The sequence below is a fragment of the Oncorhynchus gorbuscha genome, unplaced genomic scaffold (assembly GCF_021184085.1).
Source record: "Oncorhynchus gorbuscha isolate QuinsamMale2020 ecotype Even-year unplaced genomic scaffold, OgorEven_v1.0 Un_scaffold_1424, whole genome shotgun sequence".
NCBI classification, from domain to species: Eukaryota; Metazoa; Chordata; class Actinopteri; order Salmoniformes; family Salmonidae; genus Oncorhynchus; species Oncorhynchus gorbuscha.
In genome coordinates, this window is record NW_025746207.1 from 93,012 (window position 1) to 109,293 (window position 16,282).

The 16,282-nt window shown below is 54.7% G+C and overlaps 1 protein-coding gene across 1 annotated transcript in view; it reads right to left on the minus strand.

The window, feature by feature from the left end:
* Nucleotides 1-1,944: 1,944 nt before the first annotated feature.
* The window catches only part of LOC124022786 (insulin-like growth factor 1 receptor), a 29,814-nt gene continuing 15,476 nt past the window's right edge, over nucleotides 1,945-16,282 (minus strand). Inside the window, exon 5 of the mRNA XM_046337471.1 lies at nucleotides 1,945-3,344. Coding sequence (XP_046193427.1) covers nucleotides 2,723-3,344 — 622 coding nt within the window. The 3' untranslated portion in view covers nucleotides 1,945-2,722. The remainder of the gene's footprint in view (nucleotides 3,345-16,282) is intronic.

Genomic DNA, 16,282 nt, shown 5'->3' on the forward strand with positions numbered 1-16,282 from the left:
AGTTTACACTAGTGTCAGAATGATTCCTGTCAATCACAGACAAGACAAAGGGAGAAGACGTAGTTTACACTAGTGTCAGAATGATTCCTGTCAATCACAGACAAGACAAAAGGGAGAAGACGTAGTTTACACTAGTGTCAGAATGATTCCTGTCAATCACAGACAAGATAAAGGGAGAAGACGTAGTTTACACTAGTGTCAGAATGATTCCTGTCAATCACAGACAAGATAAAGGGAGAAGACGTAGTTCACACCAGACAACTCATCATCAGTGGAGACCATCTTGTCCCAGTCCAACAGAGAGGATCATGTCTGTCCATCCACTGATATACAACACAGACACAGAGACAGACAGCGCTTTGACCGTTGACGTGGCTTCCAGACAAGATTTACCTCACAATAATAATAACGCCCCCCAATATTACACAGTGAGCCAACCAACCAACAAACCATCACACTGAAAGGCTGTCTCCATTTGGGGATATTTAGAAAAACAAATAGAAAAAACACTGTATATATAGTGTACTATCTCAGTACCTGTATAAAGTTTAGAACACCTACTCATTCCAGGGTTTTTCTTTATTTTTACTATTTTCTACATTGTATTATAATAGTGAAGAAATCTAAACTATGGAATCATGTCGTAACCCAAAAAAAGAGAAAGAGTTCAAAATATATATTCATTTTGAGATTCTTCAAATAGCCACCCTTTTGCCTTGATGACAGTTTTGCATTCTCTCAACCAGCTTCATGAGGTAATCACCTGGAATGCATTTCAATTAACAGGTGTGCCTTGTTAAAAGTTATTTTTGTGGAATTTCCTTCTTAATGCATTTGATCCAATCAGTTGTGTGTTTGAGCCAATCAGTTGTGTGTTTGAGCCAATCAGTTGTGTGTTTGAGCCAATCAGTTGTGTGTTTGAGCCAATCAGTTGTGTTGTGACGAGTTAGGGATGGTATACAGAAGATAGCCCTATTTGGTAAAAGACCAAGTCCATATTATGGCAAGAACAGCTCAAATAAGCAAAGAGAAACGACAGTCCATCATTACATAAGACATGAAGGTCAGTCAATATGGAACATTTCAAAACTTTGAAAGTTTCTTCAAGTGCAGTCACAAAAACCATCAAGCGCTAAGATGAATTTGGTTATCATGAGGACCGCCACAGGAAAGGAAGACCCAGAGTTACCTCAGCTGCAGAGGATAAGTTCATTAGAGTTACCAGCCTCACTAACAGACACATCTCAACATCAACTGTTTAGAGGAGACTGTGAATCAGGACTTCATGGTCGAATTGCTGAAACCACTACAAAAGGACACCAATAGGAAGAAGAGACTTGCTTGGGCAAAGAAACACGACCAATGGACATTAGACCAGTGGAAATCTGTCCTTTGGTCTGATGAGTCCAAATTTGAGATTTTTGGTTCCAACAGTGCGATGCAGAGTAGATGAACGGATGATCTCCGCATGTGTGGTTCCCACCGTGAAGCATGGAGGAGGAGGTGGTGTGATGGTGTGTGGTTCCTACCGTGAAGCATGGAGGAGGTGGTGTGATGTATTCTGCAGCGATACATCATCCCATCTGGTTTGCGCTTAGTGGGACTATCATTTGTTTTTCAACAGGACAATGACCCAACACACCTCCAGGCTGTGTAAGGGCTATTTGACCAAGGAGAGTGATGGAGTGCTGCATCAGATGACCTGGCCTCCACAATCACCCGACCTCAAACCAACTGAGATGGTTTGGGATGAGTTGGACCACAGAGTGAAGGAAAAGCAGCCAACAAGTGCTCAGCATATGTGGGAACTCCTTCCAAGACTGTTGGAAAAGCATTCCTTATGAAGCTGGTTGAGAGAATGCCAAGAGTGCAAAGCTGTCATCAAGGCAAAGGGTGGCTAATCATGCAGAATCTCAAATATATTTTGATTTGCTTAACACTTTTTTGGCTTTTTTTTGGTTTTGATGTCTTCACTATTATTCTACAATGTAGAAAATAGTAAACATTAAGAAAAACCCTTGAATGAGTAGGTGTGTCCAAACTTTTGACTGGTAGCAGAAACCTTCCTGAACAACGGACTTGCGTTTTATATATAAAGGTAGCTGGGCCTAAAGGAATATATGTAAAAAACACCGTTGTTCCGGTTGTGGTTCAGGGTCCTCCCAGCAGGCCTCAGCAGGAGGTGCTTTATATCAGGCAGTTGATAGAAATGTCAATACAATAACAGAATGAAAAAGTAGGAGTCCCACCACAGAGGAGTCCCACCACAGAGTCCCACCACAGAGTCCCACCACAGAGAGTCCCACCACAGAGGAGTCCCACCACAGAGGAGTCCCACCACAGAGGAGTCCCACCACAGAGGAGTCCCACCACAGAGGAGTCCCACCACAGAGGAGTCCCACCACAGAGGAGTCCACCAAGCTCTTTAGAAAAGAGGGATGAGGGATGGAGAGAGGTCCACTAGGATCAGCAGGCCGAGGACTGTGGGAGGGGCATGATGGAGAGAGGTCCACTAGGATCAGCAGGCCGAGGACTGTGGGAGGGGCATGATGGAGAGAGGTCCACTAGGATCAGCAGGCCGAGGACTGTGGGAGGGGCATGATGGAGAGAGGTCCACTAGGATCAGCAGGCCGAGGACTGTGGGAGGGGCATGATGGAGGTCCACTAGGATCAGCAGGCCGAGGACTGTGGGAGGGGCATGATGGAGAGAGGTCCACTAGGATCAGCAGGCCGAGGACTGTGGGAGGGGCATGGCACGTTCCTTCTTCCTCACTCCGTTCATGTGTGCGTAGGGCGGTGAGTTATTGAAGGCTGGTCGCAGCAGGACCTGGGCGACCGCCTCGGGGCCGTTGGACTCCACCTGTCCTGAAGCCCCTGAGCTCTGGGCTGAGGAGGGGCCAGGGGCCACTCGGGAGCAGCAGGCCTGGCTGGTGGCCCCGAGGGCTGGGGAGCAGGGGGACGAGGGAGCCTGGGGCTGAACCTGCCCAGAGGACGGGGCTGAAGGGGGGGTGGAGCCCAGCGTTAATGGACCGTCGGGGGCCGTGGAGTCTGATGTCTGTTGGGAGGGGGGAGGAGGGGGCTGGTTGGGCAGGACGGACCCGGAGCTGGTGGGGGGGCAGGGGATGGGGGGCCGTGAAGAGGCAGCTGGGCCTAAAGGAACATTCTTCATGTTCTCTACCTCCATGTCTAACTCCTCTGTGTCTGGAAGCTTGTTCTCTTCGCTGTAAAAGAAACTCATCTCTCTGAACGGTGGCTCCAGCTCCTCCTTGATGCTGTTAATGATCTCCAGAAACGACGGGCGCATCTTAGGGTTGTACTGCCAACACAAACGCATTAACTCAAACCTGGTAGGAGAGAGAGAGAGAGAGAGAGAGAGAAGTTAGATATTATCTAATGGGTTGTACTGCCAACACATTAACTCAAACCTGGTAGGAGAGAGAGAGAGAGAGAGAAGTTAGATATTATCTAATGGGTTGTACTGCCAACACATTAACTCAAACCTGGTAGGAGAGAGAGAGAGAGAAGTTAGATATTATCTAATGGGTTGTACTGCCAACACAAACACATTAACTCAAACCTGGTAGGAGAGAGAGAGAGAGAGAGTTAGATATTATCTAATGGGTTGTAGCCAACACAAAGAGATTAACTCAAAGAGAGAGAGAGAGAGAGAGAGAAGTTAGATATTATCTAATGGGTTGTACTGCCAACACAATAACTCAAACCTGGTAGGAGAGAGAGAGAAGTTAGATATTATCTAATGGGTTGTACTGCCAACACATTAACTCAAACCTGGTAGGAGAGAGAGAGAGAAGTTAGATATTATCTAATGGGTTGTACTGCCAACACAATAACTCAAACCTGGTAGGAGAGAGAGAGAGAGAGAAGTTAGATATTATCTAATGGGTTGTACTGCCAACACATTAACTCAAACCTGGTAGGAGAGAGAGAGAGAGAGAAGTTAGATATTATCTAATGGGTTGTACTGCCAACACATTAACTCAAACCTGGTAGGAGAGAGAGAGAAGTTAGATATTATCTAATGGGTTGTACTGCCAACACATTAACTCAAACCTGGTAGGAGAGAGAGAAGTTAGATATTATCTAATGGGTTGTACTGCCAACACATTAACTCAAACCTGGTAGGAGAGAGAAGTTAGATATTATCTAATGGGTGCAGGCAGTAGTTCTTTCAATTCAAGCACCAAAACAGTTCACGTTCCATATCTATACATGTCCACACCAGTGTGTGTGTGTGTGTGTGTGTGTGTGTGTACAGTAACACTTGTTTTCCAGATAGGGTTGTTTGTGAAGCATTTAAAGTGATGTTATATTTCCCCCTCTGGTCAGTAGATGGCAGTATACTAGACATTACATCCTCCAGTCAATAGATGACAGGATACTAGACATTACAGCCTCCAGTCAATAGATGGCAGTATACTAGACATTACAGCCTCCAGTCAATAGATGGCAGTATACTAGACATTACAGCCTCCAGTCAATAGATGACAGTATACTAGACATTACAGCCTCCAGTCAATAGATGACAGGATACTAGACATTACAGCCTCCAGTCAATAGATGGCAGTATACTAGACATTACAGCCTCCAGTCAATAGATGACAGTATACTAGACATTACAGCCTCCAGTCAATAGATGGCAGTATACTAGACATTACAGCCTCCAGTCAATAGATGGCAGTATACTAGACATTACAGCCTCCAGTCAATAGATGGCAGTATACTAGACATTACAGCCCCAGTCAATAGATGACAGTATACTAGACATTACAGCCTCCAGTCAATAGATGGCAGTATACTAGACATTACATCCTCCAGTCAATAGAGCAGAGCCCCAAGCTGCTGAAACCTAACAGGCTGAACAGACTACCGGACTGGCAGAGCCCCAAGCTGCTGAAACCCAACAGGGTGAACAGGCTACCGGACTGGCAGAGCCCCAAGCTGCTGAAACCTAACAGGCTACCGGACTGGCAGAGCCCCAAGCTGCTGAAACCTAACAGGCTACCGGACTGGCAGAGCCCCAAGCTGCTGAAACCTAACAGGCTACCGGACTGGCAGAGCCCCAAGCTGCTGAAACCTAACAGGCTACCGGACTGGCAGAGCCCCAAGCTGCTGAAACCTAACAGGCTACCGGACTGGCAGAGCCCCAAGCTGCTGAAACCTAACAGGCTACCGGACTGGCAGAGCCCCAAGCTGCTGAAACCTAACAGGCTGAACAGACTACCGGACTGGCAGAGCCCCAAGCTGCTGAAACCTAACAGACTACCGGACTGGCAGAGCCCCAAGCTGCTGAAACCTAACAGGCTGAACAGACTACCGGACTGGCAGAGCCCCAAGCTGCTGAAACCTAACAGGCTACCGGACTGGCAGAGCCCCAAGCTGCTGAAACCTAACAGGCTACCGGACTGGCAGAGCCCCAAGCTGCTGAGACCTAACAGGCTACCGGACTGGCAGAGCCCCAAGCTGCTGAGACCTAACAGGCTGAACAGACTACCGGACTGGCAGAGCCCCAAGCTGCTGAAACCTAACAGGCTACCGGACTGGCAGAGCCCCAAGCTGCTGAGACCTAACAGGCTGAACAGACTACCGGACTGGCAGAGCCCCAAGCTGCTGAAACCTAACAGGCTACCGGACTGGCAGAGCCCCAAGCTGCTGAAACCTAACAGGCTACCGGACTGGCAGAGCCCCAAGCTGCTGAGACCTAACAGGCTACCGGACTGGCAGAGCCCCAAGCTGCTGAAACCTAACAGGCTACCGGACTGGCAGAGCCCCAAGCTGCTGAGACCTAACAGGCTACCGGACTGGCAGAGCCCCAAGCTGCTGAAACCTAACAGGCTGAACAGACTACCGGACTGGCAGAGGTGGCTGCTGAAGGACCTAACAGGCCACCGGACTGGCAGAGAGGAGCTGGCTGAGGAGAGGAGGAGGAGACTAAGTCCAGGGAGAGGAGGAGGAGGAGGTCCTGGGAGAGGAGGAGGAGGTGGTCCAGGGAGAACCGGACTGGTCCAGGGAGAGGAGGAGCTGCTGAGACCTAACAGGCTACCGGACTGGCAGAGCCCCAAGCTGCTGAGACCTAACAGGGAGACCGGACTGGCAGAGCCAAGAGGAGGAAGTGGTCCAGGGAGAGGACTGGAGAGTCCAGGAAGAGGAGGGGAGGAGGTAACAGGGAGGAGGGGAGGTGGTCCAGGAAGAGGAGGGGGAGGAGGTAACAGGGAGGAGGAGGAGGTCCAGGGAGAGGAGGAGGAGGTCCAGGGGAAGAGGAGGAGGTCCAGGGAGAGGAGGAGGAGGAGGTCCAGGGAGAGGAGGAGGAGGAGGTCCAGGGGAGGAGGAGGTCCAGGGGGAGGAGGAGGAGGTCCAGGGGGAGGAGGAGGAGGAGGTGGTCCAGGGAGAGGAGGAGGTGGTCCAGGGAGAGGAGGAGGTGGTGGTCCAGGAAGGGTCCAGGGAGAGGAGGAGGTCCAGGGAGAGGGGAGGTGGTCCAGGGAGAGGAGGAGGTGGTGGTCCAGGGAGGGAGGAGGTCCAGGGAGAGGAGGTGGTGGTCCAGGGAGAGGAGGAGGAGGTGGTCCAGGGAGAGGAGGAGGAGGTCCAGGGAGAGGAGGAGGAGGAGGTCCAGGGAGGAGGAGGAGGTCCAGGGAGAGGAGGAGGAGGTCCAGGGGAGGGGGGGAGGAGGTCCAGGGAGGAGGAGGAGGTGGTCCAGGGAGAGGAGGAGGAGGTGGTCCAGGGGAGGAGGAGGAGGTGGTCCAGGGAGGAGGAGGAGGAGGAGGTCCAGGGAGAGGAGGAGGTCCAGGGAGAGGAGGAGGTCCAGGGGGAGGAGGAGGAGGTCCAGGGAGAGGAGGAGGAGGTGGTCCAGGGAGAGGAGGAGGTGGTGGTCCAGGGAGAGGAGGAGGAGGTGGTCCAGGAGAGGAGGAGGAGGTGGTCCAGGGGAGGAGGAGGTGGTCCAGGGAGGAGGAGGAGGTCCAGGGGAGGAGGTGGTCCAGGAGAGGAGGAGGAGGTGGTCCAGGGAGAGGAGGAGGTGGTCCAGGGAGAGGAGGAGGTGGTCCAGGGGAGGAGGAGGAGGTGGTCCAGGGAGAGGAGGAGGTGGTCCAGGGAGAGGAGGAGGAGGTGGTCCAGGGGAGGAGGAGGAGGTGGTCCAGGGAGAGGAGGAGGGTGGTCCAGGGGAGGAGGAGGAGGTCCAGGGAGGGAGGAGGAGGTCCAGGGAGAGGAGGAGGAGGTCCAGGGAGAGGAGGAGGTGGTCCAGGGAGAGGAGGAGGAGGTGGTCCAGGGAGAGGAGGAGGAGGTGGTCCAGGGAGAGGAGGAGGAGGTGGTCCAGGGAGAGGAGGAGGTGGTCCAGGGAGAGGAGGAGGAGGTGGTCCAGGGAGAGGAGGAGGAGGTGGTCCAGGGAGAGGAGGAGGAGGTGGTCCAGGGAGAGGAGGAGGAGGTCCAGGGAGAGGAGGAGGTGGTCCAGGGAGAGAGGAGGGAGGAGGTGGTCCAGGGAGAGGAGGAGGTGGTGGTCCAGGGAGAGGAGGAGGTGGTGGTCCAGGGAGAGGAGGAGGTGGTGGTCCAGGGAGAGGAGGAGGTGGTGGTCCAGGGAGAGGAGGAGGAGGTCCAGGGAGAGGAGGAGGAGGTCCAGGAGGAGGAGGAGGTCCAGGAGAGGAGGAGGTGGTGGTCCAGGGAGAGGAGGAGGTGGTGGTCCAGGGGAGGAGGAGGAGGTGGTCCAGGGAGAGGAGGAGGAGGTCCAGGGAGAGGAGGAGGAGGTCCAGGGGAGAGGAGGAGGAGGTCCAGGGAGAGGAGGAGGAGGTGGTCCAGGGAGAGGAGGGAGGTGGTGGTGGTCCAGGGAGAGGAGGAGGTGGTGGTCCAGGGAGAGGAGGAGGTGGTGGTCCAGGGAGAGGAGGAGGTGGTGGTCCAGGGAGAGGAGGAGGTGGTGGTCCAGGGAGAGGAGGAGGAGGTCCAGGGAGAGGAGGAGGAGGTCCAGGGAGAGGAGGAGGAGGTGGTCCAGGGAGAGGAGGGAGAGGAGGAGGTGGTGGTCCAGGGAGAGGAGGAGGAGGTGGTCCAGGGAGAGGAGGAGGAGGTGGTCCAGGGAGAGGAGGGAGAGGAGGAGGAGGAGGTCCAGGGAGAGGAGGAGGAGGAGGTCCAGGGAATATACTGTACACACGCACCAATCTAATTCCACAAAATTATGCAAAGTAACCTACATACCGATAAGCCTGACCGGTCAAATATATTTCCATCGTATGGTATTTCCATCAATAGACTAAAAAGCATTATTTCGCTAAAGGACTTGTCTTCCCCAAAAATCCAGATATACCGGGTAGGGTCATGGTATACCGGGCTAACGGACACCCAGGTGTGTGTTTGTAACTCCGGGTAGGGTCATGGTATACCGGGCTAACGGACACCCAGGTGTGTGTGTGTGTGTAACTCCGGGTAGGGTCATGGTATACCTGGCTAACGGACACCCAGGTGTGTGTGTGTGTGTAACTCCGGGTAGGGTCATGGTATACCGGACTAACGGACAGCCAGGTGTGTGTGTGTGTGTGTAACTCCGGGTAGGGTCATGGTATACCAGACTAACGGACACCCAGGTGTGTGTGTGTGTGTAACTCCGGGTAGGGTCATGGTATACCGGGCTAACGGACACCCAGGTGTGTGTGTGTGTAACTCCGGGTAGGGTCATGGTATACCGGGCTAACGGACACCCAGGTGTGTGTGTGTAACTCCGGGTAGGGTCATGGTATACCGGACTAACGGACACCCAGGTGTGTGTGTGTGTAACTCCGGGTAGGGTCATGGTATACCGGGCTAACGGACACCCAGGTGTGTGTGTGTAACTCCGGGTAGGGTCATGGTATACCGGGCTAACGGACACCCAGGTGTGTGTGTGTAACTCCGGGTAGGGTCATGGTATACCGGGCTAACGGACACCCAGGTGTGTGTGTGTGTAACTCCGGGTAGGGTCATGGTATACCGGGCTAACGGACACCCAGGTGTGTGTGTGTAACTCCGGGTAGGGTCATGGTATACCGGACTAACGGACACCCAGGTGTGTGTGTGTGTAACTCCGGGTAGGGTCATGGTATACCGGGCTAACGGACACCCAGGTGTGTGTGTGTAACTCCGGGTAGGGTCATGGTATACCGGGCTAACGGACACCCAGGTGTGTGTGTGTAACTCCGGGTAGGGTCATGGTATACCGGGCTAACGGACACCCAGGTGTGTGTGTGTGTAACTCCGGGTAGGGTCATGGTATACCAGGGGCTAACGGACACCCAGGTGTGTGTGTGTAACTCCGGGTAGGGTCATGGTATACCGGGCTAACGGACACCCAGGTGTGTGTGTGTAACTCCGGGTAGGGTCATGGTATACCGGGCTAACGGACACCCAGGTGTGTGTGTGTAACTCCGGGTAGGGTGTAACGGACTCCGGGTAGGGTCATGGTATACCGGGCTAACGGACACCCAGGTGTGTGTGTGTAACTCCGGGTAGGGTCATGGTATACCGGGCTAACGGACACCCAGGTGTGTGTGTGTGTAACTCCGGGTAGGGTCATGGTATACCGGGCTAACGGACACCCAGTGTGTGTGTGTGTAACTCCGGGTAGGGTCATGGTATATCGGGCTAACGGACACCCAGGTGTGTGTGTGTGTGTAACTCCGGGTAGGGTGGTAACTAACGGACACCCAGGTGTGTGTGTAGGGTAATAGGGTCATACCGGGCTAACGGACACCCAGGTGTGTGTGTGTAACTCCGGGTAGGGTCATGGTATACCGGGCTAACGGACACCCAGGTGTGTGTGTGTAACTCCGGGTAGGGTCATGGTATTCGGGCTAACGGACACCCAGGGTGTGTGTGTGTAACTCCGGGTAGGGTCATGGTATACCGGGCTAACGGACACCCAGGTGTGTGTGTGTGTAACTCCGGGTAGGGTCATGGTATACCGGGCTAACGGACACCCAGGTGTGTGTGTGTAACTCCGGGTAGGGTCATGGTATACCGGGCTAACGGACACCCAGGTGTGTGTGTGTAACTCCGGGTAGGGTCATGGTATACCGGGCTAACGGACACCCAGGTGTGTGTGTGTAACTCCGGGTAGGGTCATGGTATACCGGGCTAACGGACACCCAGGTGTGTGTGTGTAACTCCGGGTAGGGTCATGGTATACCGGGCTAACGGACACCCAGGTGTGTGTGTGTAACTCCGGGTAGGGTCATGGTATACCGGGCTAACGGACACCCAGGTGTGTGTGTGTAACTCCGGGTAGGGTCATGGTATACCGGGCTAACGGACACCCAGGTGTGTGTGTGTGTAACTCCGGGTAGGGTCATGGTATACCGGGCTAACGGACACCCAGGTGTGTGTGTGTAACTCCGGGTAGGGTCATGGTATACCGGGCTAACGGACACCCAGGTGTGTGTGTGTAACTCCGGGTAGGGTCATGGTATACCGGGCTAACGGACACCCAGGTGTGTGTGTGTAACTCCGGGTAGGGTCATGGTATACCGGGCTAACGGACACCCAGGTGTGTGTGTCCGGGTAGGGTCATGGTGTAACTCCGGGTAGGGTCATGGTATACCGGGCTAACGGACACCCAGGGTGTGTGTGTGTAACTCCGGGTAGGGTCATGGTATACCGGGCTAACGGACACCCAGGTGTGTGTGTGTAACTCCGGGTAGGGTCATGGTATACCGGGCTAACGGACACCCAGGTGTGTGTGTGTAACTCCGGGTAGGGTCATGGTATACCGGGCTAACGGACACCCAGGTGTGTGTGTGTAACTCCGGGTAGGGTCATGGTATACCGGGCTAACGGACACCCAGGTGTGTGTGTGTGTAACTCCGGGTAGGGTCATGGTATACCGGGCTAACGGACACCCAGTGTGTGTGTGTGTAACTCCGGGTAGGGTCATGGTATACCGGGCTAACGGACACCCAGGTGTGTGTGTGTAACTCCGGGTAGGGTCATGGTATACCGGGCTAACGGACACCCAGGTGTGTGTGTGTAACTCCGGGTAGGGTCATGGTATACCGGGCTAACGGACACCCAGGTGTGTGTGTGTAACTCCGGGTAGGGTCATGGTATACCGGGCTAACGGACACCCAGGTGTGTGTGTGTAACTCCGGGTAGGGTCATGGTATACCGGGCTAACGGACACCCAGTGTGTGTGTGTGTAACTCCGGGTAGGGTCATGGTATACCGGGCTAACGGACACCCAGGTGTGTGTGTGTGTGTGTGTAACTCCGGGTAGGGTCATGGTATACCGGGCTAACGGACACCCAGGTGTGGTGTGTGTGTGTGTGTAACTCCGGGTAGGGTCATGGTATACCGGGCTAACGGACACCCAGGTGTGTGTGTGTAACTCCGGGTAGGGTCATGGTATACCGGGCTAACGGACACCCAGGTGTGTGTGTGTAACTCCGGGTAGGGTCATGGTATACCGGGCTAACGGACACCCAGGTGTGTGTGTGTAACTCCGGGTAGGGTCATGGTATACCGGGCTAACGGACACCCAGGTGTGTGTGTGTGTAACTCCGGGTAGGGTCATGGTATACCGGGCTAACGGACACCCAGGTGTGTGTGTGTGTAACTCCGGGTAGGGTCATGGTATACCGGGCTAACGGACACCCAGGTGTGTGTGTGTGTGTAACTCCGGGTAGGGTCATGGTATACCGGGCTAACGGACACCCAGGTGTGTGTGTGTAACTCCGGGTAGGGTCATGGTATACCGGGCTAACGGACACCCAGGTGTGTGTGTAACTCCGGGTAGGGTCATGGTATACCGGGCTAACGGACACCCAGGTGTGTGTGTGTAACTCCGGGTAGGGTCATGGTATACCGGGCTAACGGACACCCAGTGTGTGTGTGTGTAACTCCGGGTAGGGTCATGGTATACCGGGCTAACGGACACCCAGTGTGTGTGTGTGTAACTCCGGGTAGGGTCATGGTATACCGGGCTAACGGACACCCAGTGTGTGTGTGTGTAACTCCGGGTAGGGTCATGGTATACCGGGCTAACGGACACCCAGGTGTGTGTGTGTGTAACTCCGGGTAGGGTCATGGTATACCGGGCTAACGGACACCCAGGTGTGTGTGTGTGTAACTCCGGGTAGGGTCATGGTATACCGGGCTAACGGACACCCAGTGTGTGTGTGTGTGTAACTCCGGGTAGGGTCATGGTATACCGGGCTAACGGACACCCAGTGTGTGTGTGTGTAACTCCGGGTAGGGTCATGGTATACCGGGCTAACGGACACCCAGGTGTGTGTGTGTAACTCCGGGTAGGGTCATGGTATACCGGGCTAACGGACACCCAGGTGTGTGTGTGTAACTCCGGGTAGGGTCATGGTATACCGGGCTAACGGACACCCAGTGTGTGTGTGTGTAACTCCGGGTAGGGTCATGGTATACCGGGCTAACGGACACCCAGTGTGTGTGTGTGTAACTCCGGGTAGGGTCATGGTATACCGGGCTAACGGACACCCAGTGTGTGTGTGTGTAACTCGGGTAGGGTCATGGTATACCGGGCTAACGGACACCCAGGTGTGTGTGTGTAACTCCGGGTAGGGTCATGGTATACCGGGCTAACGGACACCCAGGTGTGTGTGTGTAACTCCGGGTAGGGTCATGGTATACCGGGCTAACGGACACCCAGGTGTGTGTGTAACTCCGGGTAGGGTCATGGTATACCGGGCTAACGGACACCCAGTGTGTGTGTGTGTAACTCCGGGTAGGGTCATGGTATACCGGGCTAACGGACACCCAGGTGTGTGTGTGTGTAACTCCGGGTAGGGTCATGGTATACCGGGCTAACGGACACCCAGGTGTGTGTGTGTGTGTGTGTAACTCCGGGTAGGGTCATGGTATACCGGGCTAACGGACACCCAGGTGTGTGTGTGTGTAACTCCGGGTAGGGTCATGGTATACCGGGCTAACGGACACCCAGTGTGTGTGTAACTCCGGGTAGGGTCATGGTATACCGGGCTAACGGACACCCAGGTGTGTGTGTGTAACTCCGGGTAGGGTCATGGTATACCGGGCTAACGGACACCCAGGTGTGTGTGTGTGTAACTCCGGGTAGGGTCATGGTATACCGGGCTAACGGACACCCAGGTGTGTGTGTGTGTAACTCCGGGTAGGGTCATGGTATACCGGGCTAACGGACACCCAGGTGTGTGTGTGTAACTCCGGGTAGGGTCATGGTATACCGGGCTAACGGACACCCAGGTGTGTGTGTGTGTAACTCCGGGTAGGGTCATGGTATACCGGGCTAACGGACACCCAGGTGTGTGTGTGTAACTCCGGGTAGGGTCATGGTATACCGGGCTAACGGACACCCAGGTGTGTGTGTGTGTGTGTAACTCCGGGTAGGGTCATGGTATACCGGGCTAACGGACACCCAGGTGTGTGTGTGTGTGTGTGTGTGTGTAACTCCGGGTAGGGTCATGGTATACCGGGCTAACGGACACCCAGGTGTGTGTGTGTGTGTAACTCCGGGTAGGGTCATGGTATACCGGGCTAACGGACACCCAGGTGTGTGTGTGTGTAACTCCGGGTAGGGTCATGGTATACCGGGCTAACGGACACCCAGGTGTGTGTGTAACTCCGGGTAGGGTCATGGTATACCGGGCTAACGGACACCCAGTGTGTGTGTGTGTAACTCCGGGTAGGGTCATGGTATACCGGGCTAACGGACACCCAGGTGTGTGTGTGTAACTCCGGGTAGGGTCATGGTATACCGGGCTAACGGACACCCAGTGTGTGTGTGTGTAACTCCGGGTAGGGTCATGGTATACCGGGCTAACGGACACCCAGGTGTGTGTGTGTGTAACTCCGGGTAGGGTCATGGTATACCGGGCTAACGGACACCCAGGTGTGGTGTGTGTGTGTAACTCCGGGTAGGGTCATGGTATACCGGGCTAACGGACACCCAGTGTGTGTGTGTGTAACTCCGGGTAGGGTCATGGTATACCGGGCTAACGGACACCCAGGTGTGTGTGTGTGTGTAACTCCGGGTAGGGTCATGGTATACCGGGCTAACGGACACCCAGGTGTGTGTGTGGTGTGGTGTGTAGGGTGTGTGGTAACGGACACCCAGGTGTGTGTGTGTGTGTGTGTGTGTAACTCCGGGTAGGGTCATGGTATACCGGGCTAACGGACACCCAGGTGTGTGTGTGTGTAACTCCGGGTAGGGTCATGGTATACCGGGCTAACGGACACCCAGGTGTGTGTGTGTGTGTAACTCCGGGTAGGGTCATGGTATACCGGGCTAACGGACACCCAGGTGTGTGTGTGTGTAACTCCGGGTAGGGTCATGGTATACCGGGCTAACGGACACCCAGGTGTGTGTGTGTAACTCCGGGTAGGGTCATGGTATACCGGGCTAACGGACACCCAGGTGTGTGTGTGTAACTCCGGGTAGGGTCATGGTATACCGGGCTAACGGACACCCAGGTGTGTGTGTGTAACTCCGGGTAGGGTCATGGTATACCGGGCTAACGGACACCCAGGTGTGTGTGTGTAACTCCGGGTAGGGTCATGGTATACCGGGCTAACGGACACCCAGGTGTGTGTGTGTGTGTAACTCCGGGTAGGGTCATGGTATACCGGGCTAACGGACACCCAGGTGTGTGTGTGTGTGTGTAACTCCGGGTAGGGTCATGGTATACCGGGCTAACGGACACCCAGGTGTGTGTGTGTGTGTAACTCCGGGTAGGGTCATGGTATACCGGGCTAACGGACACCCAGTGTGTGTGTGTGTAACTCCGGGTAGGGTCATGGTATACGGGCTAACGGACACCCAGGTGTGTGTGTGTGTGTAACTCCGGGTAGGGTCATGGTATACCGGGCTAACGGACACCCAGGTGTGTGTGTGTGTAACTCCGGGTAGGGTCATGGTATACGGGCTAACGGACACCCAGTGTGTGTGTGTGTAACTCCGGGTAGGGTCATGGTATACCGGGCTAACGGACACCCAGGTGTGTGTGTGTAACTCCGGGTAGGGTCATGGTATACCGGGCTAACGGACACCCAGGTGGTGTGTGTGTAACTCCGGGTAGGGTCATGGTATACCGGGCTAACGGACACCCAGGTGTGTGTGTGTAACTCCGGGTAGGGTCATGGTATACCGGGCTAACGGACACCCAGGTGTGTGTGTGTGTAGGGTGTGTAACTAACCGGGTAGGGTCATGGTATACCGGGCTAACGGACACCCAGGTGTGTGTGTAACTCCGGGTAGGGTCATGGTATACCGGGCTAACGGACACCCAGGTGTGTGTGTGTAACTCCGGGTAGGGTCATGGTATACCGGGCTAACGGACACCCAGGGTGGTGTGTGTGTGTGTAACTCCGGGTAGGGTCATGGTATACCGGGCTAACGGACACCCAGTGTGTGTGTGTGTAACTCCGGGTAGGGTCATGGTATACCGGGCTAACGGACACCCAGGTGTGTGTGTGTGTAACTCCGGGTAGGGTCATGGTATACCGGGCTAACGGACACCCAGGTGTGTGTGTGTAACTCCGGGTAGGGTCATGGTATACCGGGCTAACGGACACCCAGGTGTGTGTGTGTGTGTAACTCCGGGTAGGGTCATGGTATACCGGGCTAACGGACACCCAGGTGTGTGTGTGTAACTCCGGGTAGGGTCATGGTATACCGGGCTAACGGACACCCAGGTGTGTGTGTGTAACTCCGGGTAGGGTCATGGTATACCGGGCTAACGGACACCCAGGTGTGTGTGTGTAACTCCGGGTAGGGTCATGGTATACCGGGCTAACGGACACCCAGGTGTGTGTGTGTGTGTAACTCCGGGTAGGATCATGGTATACCGGGCTAACGGACACCCAGGTGTGTGTGTGTGTAACTCCGGGTAGGGTCATGGTATACCGGGCTAACGGACACCCAGGTGTGTGTGTGTGTAACTCCGGGTAGGGTCATGGTATACCGGGCTAACGGACACCCAGGTGTGTGTGTGTGTAACTCCGGGTAGGGTCATGGTATACCGGGCTAACGGACACCCAGGTGTGTGTGTGTAACTCCGGGTAGGGTCATGGTATACCGGGCTAACGGACACCCAGGTGTGTGTGTGTGTAACTCCGGGTAGGGTCATGGTATACCGGGCTAACGGACACCCAGTGTGTGTGTGTGTAACTCCGGGTAGGGTCATGGTATACCGGGCTAACGGACACCCAGGTGTGTGTGTGTGTAACTCCGGGTAGGGTCATGGTATACCGGGCTAACGGACACCCAGTGTGTGTGTGTGTAACTCCGGGTAGGGTCATGGTATACCGGGCTAAC